The sequence below is a fragment of the Pongo abelii genome, chromosome 2 (genome assembly GCF_028885655.2).
Source record: "Pongo abelii isolate AG06213 chromosome 2, NHGRI_mPonAbe1-v2.0_pri, whole genome shotgun sequence".
In the NCBI taxonomy this organism is placed as follows: domain Eukaryota; kingdom Metazoa; phylum Chordata; class Mammalia; order Primates; family Hominidae; genus Pongo; species Pongo abelii.
This window is the reverse complement of record NC_085928.1, coordinates 53,454,222-53,472,177: the sequence shown is the minus strand read 5'-3', so window position 1 is coordinate 53,472,177 and position 17,956 is coordinate 53,454,222. Positions and strand designations below refer to the sequence as shown.

The 17,956-nt window shown below is 35.8% G+C and overlaps 1 protein-coding gene across 23 annotated transcripts in view; it reads right to left on the bottom strand.

Annotated features, from left to right (window-relative positions):
• The window catches only part of ROBO2 (roundabout guidance receptor 2), a 609,610-nt gene that overhangs the window by 26,468 nt on the left and 565,186 nt on the right, over positions 1 to 17,956 (bottom strand). For all 23 annotated transcript variants that reach the window (XM_054551634.2, XM_054551635.2, XM_054551633.2 and 20 more), the window contains 3 exons: positions 17,716 to 17,872; positions 6,479 to 6,739; positions 1,834 to 2,039 (listed from right to left, as the gene is read on the bottom strand). In XM_054551634.2, the coding sequence (XP_054407609.1) occupies positions 1,834 to 2,039; positions 6,479 to 6,739; positions 17,716 to 17,872 (624 nt within the window). The remainder of the gene's footprint in view (positions 1 to 1,833; positions 2,040 to 6,478; positions 6,740 to 17,715; positions 17,873 to 17,956) is intronic.

Here is a 17,956-nt window from a genome sequence, read left to right as displayed (position 1 = left end):
AAGAGATGTATTATTCACAGGATAAACTCATCATGGAATACAAACCTAAACACCCTGAGGTTTTTATATATGGCAGTAATTAAGCAGTGAATTCAAGGAGGAAACCAGACTTTTTTTCTTAGCAATAAAAGCTTCATTTGGAATGAACATTACACTAGCTACAGGAGAAATGCGGACTGCTCGAGCTGCAGTCACATCAGGCAGCCTAGCATGTCACAGGTGAGCATGTAAAAGTGCAAAATGGCATTCTCTTGATTTATAGATGTATTTATCATCTTTGACATTATAATATTTAATAAAAGAACTACACAGACTATAGCTGACTTTTTTTCATCAGTATTGCAATTTGTTACTGCATTCCTAATGGAAAAGAGTTCAGTATCATTAGTGAAATATGCAAAAATATGCAGAATTTTACCCTGAAGGAGATTATGCTAGAAATTCAGGCAAAGGGGCTTAACACAATAGTGCACTAATAAGTCAGCTCTCTGCATTTGAAGATTTTAACTTGTGCTCTGTCACCTTCGGTTGGATCTGGATTTCAAATCACAGCAGTGTATCTGCAGCTCTTAAATCTTAATTAGGCTGGCAAGCAGACCAGCCCCTGGATAAGAAGAAAAACTGAAAAATGGGCTCATGCATCACACATTGAGTAATTCAGTGAGGAATACAGAAGAAAATCACAGGCACTGATGCTGCTTTATCACTGTCATAAACCAGTTCCCATCAGTGTTTGCAGAACTCTAACACATTGTGTAAAATCTGTGAAAGTTTGGAAGCTGTTGGCGTAAAAATGAATTAAGTGAGATTGTGGTAAAATACCTCCTAGGATGAAAGATGTCATCACGGTAAATATAGATATGAGCGGTCTTCTGAGAAGACCCAGTGAAATGCAGAGACCAGACTTCAGTTTGTAGTAGCTCTGTCTACACATTCATGTAAGAGGCATTTTCTTGTGTGTCCAACAATGTATATCGATTTGAATAGAAAGACTGAATTTTTAGTTTTCTCCAAATTCATTGTGTCCATACTAGGATTTGAAGTTTTCTTTAAAAAATTTGGTACATTTAAATCCCTGAAAATAGGTTATACCTCAGTCCTGGGATCATCATAGAAGAGTTCCAATGCAACCCTTTCATTTGGTGAACAAGGCAAGAGGAAGCCAAAGAAATAAACAGAAAAAATAACTGCATTTCTTGGAAAAGAAGCATTTACTGGATGCGGCAATGTGAAATGCATAAACATATGGTTTATCTCACTACACATTTTCTTCATTCTAAAAATAATACCTTGTGCAACCTTAAAGTGGCTTATTCAGGAGACTTGCTTACTTTCCATCAGTGAATGATTTTACAGAGTGAAATATCAAGAAGCATTTTAAGACTGCATTCACTTCATATGTTGTTCCTGATACATATAAAAAAGATCATTTCTAAAAGTCAAGGTTTTTAATGTAATAGACTTGGTTTCCTAGTAGAGTGAACTTCTCATGAAAGCCCTAGATATAATTGAGTTTTCTTTCATGTCTTTAAAGCTTTTTAAAATTCATGAATTTTCTTATCATTTTTGGAGCGAAGCAAAAGTATTTCCAAATCCTTTTTTAATTTTGTATTTAATGTTAACACATTTAAAATGTTACAGAAATAGATGGAGTGGAATAAATCTTTTTTTTTTTAATTTTTTCTTTTATTATTATTATTATACTTTAGGTTTTATGGTACATGTGCGCAAGGTGCAGGTAAGTTACATATGTACAATAAGGAAGTAGTTGACTTTTGATGCATTTTAATGTTACCAGTAAGCCAGTTATTCCTATTAAATTGGTTCCATTACCTGTCACAGAGCTGTCTAGATTGTCCATGCTGGATCCAGGAGTCTGGTCCAGTGCTCTCAGGGGCCTGGGGATTTCTAAAGCTTCCTCTTCATCGTCAGCGTCATCATCTGCAACATCTGTTTCCAAATCAGAAATCAAGGCTCCGGCCACATAACCTAATGGTGGAACCGGAGGCTGTGGAGGTTGATTATTGCTTTGAATATGCCTAGAATTCAAATGAAATTTAAAAAAGAAAAGCAACTCATTAACATGCAACAAAATCATAATTTTAATTAAATGCTGTAGTAACTCATATTGTCTTCTTCCTTTCCATTAACTAATTTAGGAGCTCATAATGATTTCAGCAGAAACAATGGCTACGAACACGAGCCTCACCAAACAAGGAAAACATAGACCATTAAACTCTTCACTTGGTATTTATAGGACAATACACAGAGAAAAAAAAGTACGGACCCGGTAATTTGTGAAAAGAAGTCATCTAGAGGGGACTAGGAATATTCACTATGAGTAACTATTTACAGTGAAATATTATACTTTTGTTCCCAGTTTAGTGTCAAAATTATACTCAGTCTGTGTAACCCACGCTGCCTGCTGGCCCTTATGAAGAAAAGATGTCACATGAGGACCTAATATCCCCTACCTCCCAACCCTGAACACATTTCCCACCCTGGAAGGCTTCCTCCCCACACGATCTGTCTCACATCAAGGCTGGAGGGCTCTTTCCACTTTCACTATAACCCAGTTTAGGGTAGGCACAACTAATTTGTGCTCTAGTAGCTATTTGTGTATCTGTCTCACCCACCAAAGTCTTAAACTCCTCAAAGGCATAAACAATTCATCTAAGCAGTCTCTGTGTTTAGAACACTAGTGTGTTAAATAAACCTTTTGCAATGAATAAATAATTCTAATCTCAACCTTATGAAATAAATAGATCATGCATTATCAACCATCGTTTATTTATTTATTTATTTATTTATTTATTTAATTTTTTGGAGAGACGGGGTCTTGTTCTGCCACCCAGGATGGAGTGCAGTGAGGCGATCATGGCTCACTACAGCCCTGACTTCCCAGGCTTAAGCGATCTTCCTGCCTCAGTCTCCCAAGTAGCTGGCATTACAGGTGTGCTTCACCATGCCCAGCTAGTTTTTAAATGTTTTGTAGAGTGGGATTCTCACTATGTTGTCTAGGTTGGTCTGAAACTCCTGGGCTTAAGCAAGTGTCCTGCCTCAGCAACCCAAAAGTGCTGGGATTACAGGCATGAGCTATCATGCTTGGCCCAACCCTCTTTAGAATTTATTAAAGTGAAGGTCAAATTTAAGTGACTTTTTTCAAACCAGGTAGCTAACAAAGTGTGAAGCTGGGTAGTAGGGTCCAGTTGATTTGCTTTGAGTCTACTCAGATTTTCTTCTAAACCATAACATGCTAAATGAAATGAATTTATTGTTATTTGTTACCAGCATTAAAATGTGAGTGTACTACATGTTTTAATATAGTAAGTATTTTCTTTGCCTTCATAAAAAAGGTATTTAAAAGGCCATGCTATTTAAGGGAGATATTAAAAAGTACTATGCATTTTTATTGTTGGCTTATGAATGAAAGACATTAGATTATTTTTCTTTGTCATTTGCATGCTTTGGGGAAAATATTGTAATCTTCTCGAATTTGTTTAATATTCCTCTCCCAACTGGCTTCTTGAACTTGTAACCAACCTCAATGTTAACAGGATTCTAGATGTTTCAACGTTAAAAAAATTTCTAATTCTGGAAGCTACCTCAATATCATCAGATCCCAATCTTCAATCTTTAACAGATTAGAAAGTTGAGGCCCCAAGTTAGTATTCAGCATTCATCACAGCCTGCTAGTTGAAAAATAGGAAGAAATAGCAAGTTTCCTAAGTATTAGTACAGAAAAGCTTGAGGATAAATGAACACATCTTGCTATAAATGTTGCCACCAATCTGCTTATGAATTGACACCTCTTGATAAAACAAATATATCTTAATGGATGAAAAATGTACTCCTATTCAAGCAAAATTAAGAGGTAAATTGAAATACAGGAAAAGGATACATAACATTTATAAATATCTTCTAGTGACAGGCACTGTGCTGTTTACTTCACGAATCAATAGAAACAGATCCTGGGAGGTGGAGCCTGGGAATTATTATTTGTTAAACAGTCCTATGATGTTGATGTGCTACCCAGATGGAGAGTCACTTCCAAACCAGAAGCACATGTAAGCTCATAACTCCCAGATGTGGAGTCAGCCAAGGCCTTCTGAAAGATTGCTGGTTGAGTAGGAACACACTCAGAAGAAGAAACAGGGTGTCCTCTATGGGTATTTGGAGCAGGTGGAAATGAACTAATTTGTTCATTCTTTTAGCAACTATCTATCAAGCACTTACTAAGTGGGACACTCTTCTAAGTGTGGGAAGACAGAAGTGAACAACTCAGGGGTGAAAACCTAGGCCTTTCTAAATAATAACAGCTAACATACAGCCAGGGACAGTAGTATATAAGTTCATACTCATTTCATTCTCACAAAAACTAGGATATGTAACAAAGAATTGAACCTGGACCCAAGAGAGGTTAGGCCTTTGCCCTCTACTCCTGGGAGGTCATCTCTAAGCCCTTAGAATGTCCTGTGTGATAAAAGTCTCTCTGCTTACCTAGAGGCCTTAGGCTACTCCAAAAAGCATCACAATATGATTATGGCGGGGCTTGGAGTTGCACGGTACCACCTCAGCCTCTGGAGGGGCTGGAAATTGAGGTCAGCTATGTGGGTAGTCAACACTGTCTGTGTGACAGAGCCAAAGTGAAGTCGCAGGACCTCAGGGAAGGTGTGCTCATCCCTGGTTGGCAATTCTCTATGGTGTGTAATGTCACACTCTTTGTTGAGAAAGTAATGCTGTCTATGATTCCACTGAGAGGACAACTGGAGGCTCTGCTTTTGGAATTTTCCTGGACCATGTCCCATGCATTTCTTCTTTTGGCTGATTTTAATGCATATCTTTTCACTGTAATAGACTGTAGCTTTGAGTGTAAAATCTTTTGGTGAGCTCTATGACTTACTATAGAGAATTCTCAAACTTCAGGGTGGTCTTGGGGACCCTTGAAACTTGTACTTGGTATCAGAAATATAGGTGGTCTTGGGGACTGCCCTCTAACTTCCTATACGAGCTAATTACTACTATCACCATCATTTTACACATGGGGAAACTATAGCATATAAATGTTTAGCAGGTTGCCCAATGTCAAGCAGACAGTAAGACAGGTTCATCTCCATGGCAGTGGTCCCAACCTTGGCTGTCCCAGTCAAATTCCAGATCATGGCAGTCAGAATCTTTCTCTGGGAGTGGAGCCCAGGTACTAATATATTTTAAGGTTATCCAAATGGTTCTAAAATGTAGGCAAATTTCAGAACCCTTCAGCTTGAGTCTGTGCTTTAGATGACCAAACTGCATTGCTTCATTAGTTAATGTGAAGGAAGCTCTATGGCTCTTGAAGCAGCTGGCTTCAACTTACATAGTGATGTTTTATTGAAAGCAGATTGATGAAAAATAATAGCGTTTAATGGTATGTTGTCTTTGACCTTTGAGAAAGCATCTGATGACTGTTGGAAAATGTTCAAGAATGTCTTAAGAAAAGAGGCTGTTTGTAATAATCTTTAAGTAATACTCCTCCTTTTGGTATCTCTTTCTATGTACAGTTAGCTGTATTTTAAAAATAAATACCTCATTAATAATGAGAATAAGAATTATTTATCCCCATGACTAGAACAATTTAAAGAACACAACAAATACTATTTAAAAAATTTACTCAGACTTCAAGCACAAAGTGTAAATCAACAGAAGAAAATTGGAGTATGACATGGAAATTTAAAATAGTGATATAAAAGTCTGGGCTTTTGAAAATTAAAATAGAAAGATTGAATAACAAAAATCCCATATAAAATTGTTAGAGTTAGTCCCATTTATACATCTGTGTTAATTCCACAGGATACCTAGGTAAACTGACACCTATAGTTTATAAAAGTTTATAGATTAGAAAAAGAAATGTGAAATTTTTGATTTACTCCTGCTTTTTATGCATTTACTGATACTAGTATTGTTTTTTTTTCTGTCGCATTTAACTCAGGTAAAGAGAGTCTTTTAATAACTAATACTGACCATATGTGATTTGCAGAAGCTCACATTTACATATTGACAACCACATACAGAATTAATCACAGGCAGTTTGAGGAATCTAAAAGGAGTCTTTTATTACATCATGGGATGTGAGTTCAATGATAAGCTAATTGAAGATAAACCATAAATTAGAAAAGATTCTGGTGTAGCCAAGAGCACTTTAGCCTGAAATACAGCAGATTTATCTTGCTCTAGCTCTAGTTCTAGTTCTAGTTCCAGTTTCAGCTCCAGTTCCAGTTCCAGTTCTAGTTCCAGTTCCAGTTCTAGTTCTAGTTCTAGTTTTGGCCAAATTATTTAACATTTCTGCCGTGGATACATTTATCTAAATGATTAAGGAGTTATACAAAATCGCTTTTAACCATAGCTGTGTAGTTCTATCAGAATCTCTTGTGAATTATACTCCCCCAAAAATTTCCATGTGTTGAAAGCATGGGTCTCTTGACTCAATGAAGATATTTACCATGTTTGTTTTGCTATATCAAACTGATAGGCTCTTGTCAACTCATCCAGGTGAGCCTGCAGCATGGGTTGCATCTCTTCCCGTGGGGATGGAGTAAGAGTTGCAGTGGACTGCTGTCCAAAGGAGATAGCAGGAGAAGAAGCCACGCCTCGAACAGGAGGTGTTGGGACCCTATCATCATCTTCTTCCAGTTCATCTTCCAGACCTTGGTGTAAGTAAGTTTGTACTGGCAATGGTGGGCACCAGCTATCACTGTCATAGCTGAAATTAAATGAGAAAAATACGCACATTGACACAAATACACATACACATACGTGCACACAATTATACTGGCAATAAGTAGCAACCACATGGTATCTGAAATGTTCTCTCGGTTTATTTCTTCCTGAAGCTGTTGGTGTCACCACAGTGAATCACCTGGCTGTTATCTTAATTTCTAATTGTAATTACATCTGTTATCTCAATATCTCAATTCATTCTTAAAAGACCTTATTAGCTAATTGTTACCCCACAGTTACAAGAGGCAATAACTTCCCAACAAACTTACTCATGTGGAAAAACCAAATTGCTAATTAAAGACAATTAATGAATTTAGTGCTTGTAGATTTAACTGCTTCCTTCTCCTGTTCATACTTGTGCACCAACATTACATGCCAATATCGCTGATTGATTATCTAAGAAGTATTGGAGAATTTTACTTGTTCTTGTTCTAGATATCTGACAGCTTTCATTTCATATGTCATTAAGAATATGATATAAATGCATTCAGTATCTCTTTGATTCTCTTAATTTTCTCAGTAGAAACTAATGTCCTCTTTATCTTGTAATCCAAATGCAAATCATGAAACAGGAGTTCAAAACCTTGCCCTATAAAATAAAAATAATACTTTTATTGTAGTAAAAAAGTTTAACATGAGATCTATCCTTTTAACAAATTTTGAGTGTAAAATATAACAATTATTTTAAAACTGTATTTTTTTTAGGGACCGTGGTCTGTGAATATAGAAAATTAATCCAAAAAGTTTTAACCATTAGACAAAATCAGTAGCTTTTTTACTTCAATTCTCTGTAGTCTGAATACTTTCAGAAATCAAATGGATTATAACATCCTTTTAAACACAGACAAGGAAAAGATAAATAATATTATTGGATATAGTGGTCTTATAAATTCAGCCTCTTAAATATCTAGTGAATCTTTCTCCAAACTTCACCCCCACTCCCACAATCACACATCAGTTTCCTGCTGTAAACAAGCTCATTAGCTTTCCTACTCTTCCGGTATCATCTTCTCTTCTGCCCTTTCTTACGTGCAACAGAATTATATCTCTAAAATCTCATTCACATCACGCTTAAGCCTAAAATTATTCAGTGATTATAACTAATATTTAAAAAAAAAAACCTCTCCAACTCATTAGCTAGGTCTGAAAAACCCATCCTCGTCTGATAAACCCATCTTTCTAGCTTAATCTCGCACTATTTCCTCAACATCCGTATACTCTAATTTTTTCTAAAGTCTGCCTCTGTTTATGACTGTTCTCAAATCACTTGCTTGTAAGTGCCTACTCTTCCTTCAACCAGAGTCACTTCAAACATCATCAGTTTTGTGAAGTCTTCTCTTCCCCACTCCAAATGGAATTAATTGCAATTCCATAATACTTACATTGTGGTACTCCTCATATTATATTGAGATTATTTGTTTCTGTGTTTCTTTTCTCCCTCTATTTTGTGAGATTCTTAAATTCAAGAAAGCTGTAATTCTCATCTACTTCTTGCACCTCATACAGTTTCTGGTACATGGGAGATATTCATTAGGGAAACTGTGATATTAGTAAATATCAGAAATGTACATCTCTAGTCTTGATCTCTCTTACAAAGAGTAACTTATAAATGTCCGGATGATTCTTGAATATTTACACTTGAATGTCTTTTCATTTATTCTGCTTAAAAGTTGAATTTATCATAAAACTTGAACATGTATACTTTTATTGGTGTTATTCATACTTGACAAAATTTGGAAGCAACCAACATGTCTCCCAGTAGGTAGACGGATAAATAAACATCCATGCAATGGAATATTATTTGTTGCTAAAAACAAATGAGCTGTCAAGCCATAAAAAGACATGGGAGAAACTTGAACGCATATCACCAAGTGAAAGGTCTAAAAAGGGTACACACAATAAGATTCCAACTTCTTGACACCCTGGAAAAGGCAACGCTACGGAAACAGGAAAAAGATGAGTAGTCTCCAGAGGCTAGATGAGAGGAAGCCATGGACAGGCAGAACACAGAGGAATTTTAGGACAGTGAAACCACTCTGTATTATAAAATAATGGTGGATGCATGTATTACATTTGTCCAAATCCATAGACTGTGCAACACAGAGAGAACCCTAATGTGAACTATGGACTCCGGGTGATGATGATGTGTCAGTGTAGGTGCATCAGTTGTAACAGATGTACCACTCTGGTGGAGAACGTAGATAGTTGGGGAGACTATCAATATGTGGGAGCTGGGATAAATCTGTAACTTCTGCTCAATTTTGCTGTGAGCCTAAAACAGATGTAAAAATAAACTTTATTTTAAAAAAACTCTAAATTTATTTTTTTGGGCAGTTATGTGTCAGGGTCCTGAACCTATTTCACAGAGCATACATTTCAGTGGGGAAAGCTGATATTAAACAAATAATCAATGACGCAGGATGCCACAAAAGTAGAAAGCAGGAGGTTTAAACTAGTTTTGGAGTTGGGCAGGGCTAGGTTGACCACCAGTAAAAGGAACATTTTAAACGACATGTGTGGAAGCCTGGAGGAAGAGAAAGGAATTTGAAGAGTTCAAATACTTCCCTAAATGCCAAGAGCTGGCAAAGAAAGAAGAAAATCAGCCGTGTAAGAGGCAAGAGAGTTAGGGATAGGCTGGTCACTGAAGGCCTTATCAGCCCCTACAAGGAGCTTGAAATTTTCCTGTGGTTGACTGACAGATAGTTACAGAAAGGATTTTTGTCTGTTTGGTTGGTTGGTTGGTTTTTTGGGGGAATAATATCATCTTTGGATGTTCAGTTTCCTTAGACCCCTAAATTCTTTTTCCCAAATTCCAAAGATTCTTCCTTCAAAGTTAGTCATAATTTTAACTCCTTTATTTTCATTTCTATGGCCATTTTCTTCCCTTGCTGAGGCTACCTAAATGAGTTGCAAGACCCTGTTTCAGAAGCCCTGTACGGTTTGATAGGAATATTTCCTCCTAAATATCTATTATAATATTAGATATTATAAACAACAAACACACACTAGTGTGTTACAAATAGCAATTTTTATACTAGAAAATACCATCATTTAAACTGTATTCCCATTTAATTGACTACATAATGCGTGCTAGTCCGAATTTAAAAAACATATTACTCTACAAAATTGATGCCATTTTTATCTGTTTTATATGTTGGAGATCACAATTAAATTTCACATGGAAAAAAGATCCTATTGCTTTAAAATATTGTAACTCACTGTCCTCGTGGGATTTTCTGCTTTTGGTTTTTCCCATCCTCTAATCAATCCTGCCTGCCACTTAAAAATTCATCTATGAAAATATCAGAATGGTCTGAATAAACAGATTTACTTCTCTTTATTCCATCCATTGAATATGTCTAAGCCTCAATCTACCTTTTCAGACAGTTTTTACAACAAGGATCTCCTGCTGAAATAAATCAGTTTGTTTTCATCTTTCTTTGTACTTTTTTCCCATCCTGGTGCATTTATTTATAAGAACCAACTTATTTCCAATAAGCTGTACTCCTCCAATTTTACCTATCTTAATCTTATAAATCCATCAAGATGCAGGCTAAATCCCATATCTTGTATGAAGGTTTCCTTGATGCACATTTCTTTGAAAATTGATTATATACAGTCTTGTGTCATTTCCAGTGTTGGTTTCTGTAACTCTTGACTAATTTATTTTAGTATTTAACTTTTCACATGTTTATAATACATGTTTATAATACACTTTTCCTCAAGTGCATTACAGTTATGACATTGAACTGTTCTTGTATTGTTACATCTAACATAACACCTTAAAAAGAGTAAGTCATAAGCATATGTATTGATTTGAAAACACACAAATCGTTCCACTAATTAGAATGCTTTGTTCTTTTTTCATAATTTGTTTATCTGACTTAAGCCACATTATTAAGTTAAACAGAAATACGTAAGAGGAGGCTAATCAAAAGAGAACTGTCTATTTTCAATATGAAATGTGCTTGCTGTTCTGCTTCGTAACTAGATATAATTAAATTTACTTTGTAAATCTTACTACAAAAGAGTCCTTTTTTCTGCCAAAAAGTAATAGGTGCACTTTCCTTACTTACACTCATTCATTGCCAAGGATATCATACCTTGGAAAAAAGAAAGAAAATGTTTACATATTCAATTTTTCAAATGGAAATAGTCTGTTATTTCCTAAGATTTTTCTGAAACTCCATAGGTAGTAAGATATCCTTACTTTTGAAAATCTAATGGGGATATACACATGAAATGAAAATTCATAGAGAATATATTAGAAGAAATATGTGTTATATGCATCATGTGCTAAGAAAACATAACAAAAGTTATAATTTGATGTACTCAATTCATTTTTATTAATCAAATAATGTTAGGCCAAGGAGAGCCAAACCATATAAATATTGTTTTTGACATTAGTCAAATACATTGCTTAATGCATTAATTAACTAAAACATATTTCATTAGCTATTCCCATTAACTACAATTAATGTTATCACCAATTTTTCTTTCTCTCTCTCTTTTTTTTTGAGACGGAGTCTCGCCCTGTCGCCCAGGCTGGAGTGCAGTGGTGCGATCTCAGCTCACTGCAAGCTCCGCCTCCCGGGTTCACACCCTTCTCCTGCCTCAGCCTCCCGAGTAGCTGGAACTACAGGCGCCGCCACCACGCCCGGATACTTTTTTGTATTTTTAGTGGAGACGGGGTCTCACCGTGTTAGCCAGGATGGTCTCGATCTCCTGACCTCGTGATCTGACTGCTTCGGCCTCCCAAAGTGCTGGGATTACAGGTGTGAGCCACCGCGCCTAGCCAGTTATCACCAATTTTTCTGTTCATTTTTTTTTTGCAAAGAAAATTTAGAACAAGAAGGAGCAAATTCTTGACCCCTTTGGGATAGCGAAGCTGAAAAATGTCCACAGATCCATCTACTTACCATGTACCAAAAGAGGAAAAATGGAAAAAGAGATAAAAGAAAAGACTAGAAGAACCTGAAAGAATAAATGAAGGGAAGTTGGGGCATGGCGTATATCATATGAAGGAGAAGAACGGTCTGGTATCTCTATGGTGTTCATGTCTTAATTCACTGCAAGCAACAAATACTTAGGTTTCATGCAGTTACTGAACAAGGACGAGAAAGTAACAGATGACTCTATAAATTTTAGGAAGGGTAGCCCTGTTTTTATAGTTTCCTTCACATTTTACAGATATACATCTTATTTGAGTGATAGAATTTCGACTTTTTCTTGTAGTAACATTGAAAAAGACTGTGAAAATGCTGCTAATGCCAAACCAAAGATCTTTTGGTCAACCTTTCCTGGAGAAGGTTTTGTTCTTTGACTTATTGTCAGTGAACTATGAGGCATCGTATTATCTGTCTTGCCTGGCAATTAATGATAAAGATGACAACAAATCAATGTTGCATGTGAATGAACTTGTAAAAGGCCAGATACAAATACCAAATTACTAATAAAAATACAATAAAGTTCAACACTGGCAGAAGCTTGCCAATCTCTAACTGCAGTAGCAAAGAAAAGCCCCACTTTTCAATTTAATTACCATTGAATTCTCCCTGGAATCATATGACTATAATAAAATGCACTGTATTTATAGCTAGGGATTAATACATTTTGACATATTTTTGTCAAGCTGAGAGAAGAATATTGATAGGAAAAAACATTGCCATCATTGCTGTATTACTGAATTAACAAATACTTTTCTTCGGGCAATTGTTTGATAACTTTTGATATTCTGATACTTTTTATTTTATTTTGATATTTATTTTGATATTGTGGGGAAAGGCTTAGAATGAAAATTGATGATAGCTAAGCTTTTAGAAATAACACTAAATATTGTAACAAAAAACTAGAGACAATATTTTCAAGGTGATGATTACCATTAGCTGGGTATATCTCCTAAATACTTACCTTTCCTCCATCCCATTGCCCTTGCTTTGTTTTATTCCCTTATCATTTACATGATATTAGCCATTCTGCTGCAATATTCCATGCTTTATCTACCTGCCCCAGCCTCACATCCTCCAATCCATCATCTGTACTCAAACATCAGAACTCCAATATGACATACAAGGCTTCACAGTTGGCTTCAAAACGTCTTCTTAGATTATCTCCTACCCTATGCAGTTTTCTCTTTTTTTTTTTTTTTTTTTTTTTGAGACAGAGTCTCGCTCTGTCACCCAGGCTGGAGTGCAGTGGCGCGATCTCAGCTCACTGCAAACTCCACCTCCCAGGTTCACACCATTCTCCTGCCTCAGCCTCCCCAGTAGCTGGGACTACAGGCACCTGCCACCTCGCTCGGCTAATTTTTTGTATTTTTAGTAGAGACAGGGTTTCACCGTGTTAGCCAGAATGGTCTCGATCTCTTGACCTTGTGATCCGCCCACCTCGGCCTTCCAAAGTGCTGGGATTACAGGCGTGAGCCACTGCGCCCGGCCACCCTATGCAGTTTTCAAACTCAACAAGCCTCATACATGAGCGACAAATTGATAAAGGACACAGACAAGCAGTTAAGTGCAATATGAGGAGTACTACACTAGAGGAGCAAGCTTTAGGAATAGCCAAAACAACAGTTTAGTTAAGGCAGATAACCTTAACGAAAAGAGTGTGGGGTTTCAAAAGGAAGACTAATGGGACTATTTGCTATTTCCTGTTTTCTCGTCTTTCATTGTATTATATTTATTTTCTTTTTTTTTTTGGTCTTTGACCAGGGAAATTTGTCTCCATTTGCACAGAAAATCACAACAATAGTAAAATTTTGTTATAGTTGTTGACTACAATCTATTCTAATGCTAGACCACTTTTGGACAGAGACGTTTTCTTGTTATCTTTGTCCTTATTTTTGGCTCAGTGCCTGGCATCCAACAGCCACCAAATATTTTTCTATTATTTGTGAGTCAGTGATTCTAGATGCACCTCAAAACTTAACTTCTACAAGCTTTCCCCTGGCTTCCCTGGTATATATGATTGCCCCTTTCTGTGGGGAAATTATTAGTTCTTCCACATTGCTCAGCTAGGGCTTATCATACAAAATTGTGTGTGTTTGTGTGTGTGCATGTGTGTGTGTCAGAAGCAGGATAGTGTTTAGTGTCTGGTCTCTAATAAGTATCAAGAGCAAAAAAAGTATCTGAAATTTTTATATTTTGTACATCAGGAAAAGCTTACCTGAATTATGAAGGTTCTAAATTAAATATAGAAGAATTTTCCAGAAGATCAATTCTGAAGATTTCTTTTTCGAATTACTTAATATTATGAATTGTAGAATACTCTACTGTGTTCAATAATCTTTCATTTTCAGTATCATATGGTTTACCAATTAGAAAACATAAAAGTATAAAGAATATCAAAAAATGGACAAAATCATGTCCAATCTATTAATTTTTATTTGTTCTTTTTATATTAACTTTAAATATGTGTTTTTATTATAAATAATTAAAATAATAATTTTCAAGTGTTAGCCTTTTAAAAACTGAGCTCAAAAAATAAGGAAATTGAATTTTGTTGTCAGTATTACTGACTGGCTAAGATCTAACCACTATTTTTAGTAAGAATGATAACTTCTTTTTTTTTTTTTAGCAAATACTAGGTATTTAAGGCAAACAAAAACTTGAAGGTAACTCAAAATACATACATATATATATATATATAAAGTTTCCAAATATGTAGAAACAGTTTTGTGTTTTATATCTTAATTATACTGAAAATAATTTGTGTTAAATAATAAAAATTTGCACCATCTACTATTTCATGAATATTTTCAATTCCACTGCAAGATAATAAAATAAAGTGAGAAGTTTAGCATTCATTTTGATTTAATTGGTTTTACTGCAATGGGTTACAGGAATTATTATAGTCTATTTATTTTTTAGTAGACTCAATGTGAAAAAAAACCCTCCAAATTATCCAGTTTTCATGTGGTATGAGGTCAAGACTTTATGCATATAAAGCTTTAACAGCACTACTTTCTCTTCCTATTTTATAAATCCCCATTTCTGTAGTCTCTGACTACAGCTTTTAAAATGCAGATTTCTCGCCAAGTCAATCCTAAGCCAAAAAAACAAAGCTGGAGGCATCACGCTACCTGACTTCAAACTATACTACAAGGCTACAGTAACCAAAACAGCATGGTACTGGTACCAAAACAGAGATATAGATCAATGGAACAGAACAGAGCCCTCAGAAATAACACCACATATCTGCAACCATCTGATCTTTGACAAACCTGAGAAAAACAAGCAATGTGGAAAGGATTCCCTATTTAATAAATGGTGCTGGGAAAACTGGCTAGCCATATGTAGAAAGCTGAAATTGGATCCCTTCCTAACACCTTATACAAAAATTAATTCAAGATGGATTAAAGACTTAAACGTTAGACCGAAAACCATAAAAAACCTAGAAGAAAACCTAGGCATTACCATTCAGGATATAGGCATGGGCAAGGACTTCATGGCTAAAACACCAAAAGCAATGGCAATAAAAGCCAAAATTGACAAATGGGGTCTAATTAAACTAAAGAGCTTCTGCACAGCAAAAGAAACTACCATCAGAGCGAACAGCCAACCTACAAAATGGGAGAAAATTTTCGCAACCTACTCATCTGACAAAGGGCTAATATCCAGAATCTACAATGAACTCAAACAAATTTACAAGAAAAAAACAAACATCCCCATCAAAAAGTGGGCGAAGGACATGAACAGACACTTCTCAAAAGAAGACATTTATGCAGCCAAAAAACACATGAAAAAATGCTCACCATCACTGGCCATCAGAGAAATGCAAATCAAAACCACAATGAGATACCATCTCACACCACTTAGAATGGCAATCATTAAAAAGTCAGGAAACAACAGGTGCTGGAGAGGATGTGGAGAAATAGGAACACTTTTACACTGTTGGTGGGACTGTAAACTAGTTCAACCATTGTGGAAGTCAGTGTGGCGATTCCTCAGGGATCTAGAACTAGAAATACCATTTGACCCAGCCATCCCATTACTGGGTATATACCCAAAGGACTATAAATCATGCTGCTATAAAGACACATGCACACGTGTGTTTATTGCGGCATTATTCACAATAGCAAAGACTTGGAACCAACCCAAATGTCCAACAATGATAGACTGGATTAAGAAAATGTGGCACATATACACCATGGAATACTATGCAGCCATAAAAAATGATGAGTTCATGTCCTTTGTAGGGACATGGATGAAATTGGAAATCATCATCCTCAGTAAACTATCGCAAGGACAAAAAACCAAACACCACATGTTCTCACTCATATGTGGGAATTGAACAATGAGAACACATGGACACAGGAAGGGGAACATCACACACTCGGGACTGTTGTGGGGTGGGGGGAGTGGGGAGGGATCGCATTAGGAGATATACCTAATGCTAAATGACGAGTTAATGGGTGCGGCACACCAGCATGGCACATGTATACATATGTAACAAACCTGCACATTGTGCACATGTATCCTAAAACTTAAAGTGTAATAATAAAAAAAAAATGCAGATTTCTAAGCTCTGTAGTAATCTCTTGTGGAATACACGTTTGGTTTTTCTTTGCTCATGATTTATATGACACTGACACATTTATAACATTAATATAAATTAAGATCATATACAGAATTTTATTTTTTAAGTTAGAGAAAGAGGACACAGGATATGCTTTTAGTTTCCCATTTCAAACGTGAACTTAAAAGAAGTAAAATAACGATATATGCATATATAATAAGTGCTACAATCTCAGAGACACAAAAGAAGGCTTTTGGAGGGAAAGGAAGACATAGACAAAAAATATTCGTGTGTGCGTGTAGACATATATAATGCATATATACAGCATATATGTATATATATTTTATTTTATCAAAAAAGGCAAATGATATCATTAAAGGAAGCCAATGTTATGACATAGAAAATTCTAGTTAGAAAAATTAATCTGAAGACCTCAAAGACAAGAGTTATGTACAAAGAAAAGAGGATGAAGAAAAAATTTATAAACATGTATATGTGATTTTTTAAACCGAGATAATGAATAGCCATTAGAGAAATAAATGGATTTATTTTAATATCTACATATTTCTAAGTAAAAAAAAAATCCTGTGAAAAGAAAAAACTGCTTTTATTCTATATTTTTAGCTTACATAAAGGCCCAGTCAAAATAAATAGTGACCTGGGAATTAGGAAGACAAAGCATTCAGAATTATTAAACTAGAAAAGGAAACAGTATGATTTTTTGACCAATTTTTTCTTCTTGGAATTAGAGGATAAAAAATATCAGTGTCTTTGTATTTAAAATCAATTAAGGCTTAAAGTAACAGAAGAAAGCTAACTCTTGTGAGACATTTGGGAAAGAATAAGGAAACTGGTCCCATTTAAAGACCCTCGAAGAAAATTTTGTATCTTAAAAAGGTTTCATTACAGAGTGTGCATTGGCTCTATTATTGTTCTGGCCCCTAAATTCCCATCAGAGCTGATGATTAAAGTTCTACCCACTGGCCAGGTCCCTACAATTATCCCATTGTGATGGTGCTCTACAGTGGCGCCCTGCTATGGCCAGACATCAAGTCATTAGAGAACTGCAAGGGATGATGAAGAAGGTTATTTTAATTCCCTTTTCAGACCTTCTCAGGAGTGGCTCTTTAGTTCACAGAGCTGTGGGTACTTGCTTTCAAACTAACAAGCAATATTATAAATGGAGGCTGCATTATCCTGATTGCAGACAATCTAAGGCACTTGAAGGCCAAGGATTCTCTGTCCTCAATATGTGCTGTTTTGTGTTTATCGGCTAAAAATATATAGACAGTGCAAACAATAAAAGAGGGGGAAATGCCATGAACATGGTGGTGCGGGGCAAAGGAAACAGTGAGAGAACATAAGATGATGGCAAAAATGAACAACAGAGAGGAGAGGAGAAGAGAGCCCTGGCCATTTTGTTAGTATATAAAATATCTTTACCCATTTTCTTGTTGTTCCACTGCATAGTGTTCCAGCTCTGTACCAGGAAGGGGCTGGACTGGGGGAGGAGGTAGAGGGACATTGGCCCAAGTGGATCCATTGTTTTTCTGTGGTTTAGAAGAGTTTTTATTTTTCTTCTTTTTTCCACCTTTCCCACCTGAAAGTAATAACGTATTTATTCAGAGATGCCAAATAGCAGAATAAAGAGAATACATCAGATGGCAAGATGTATTTATGTTTC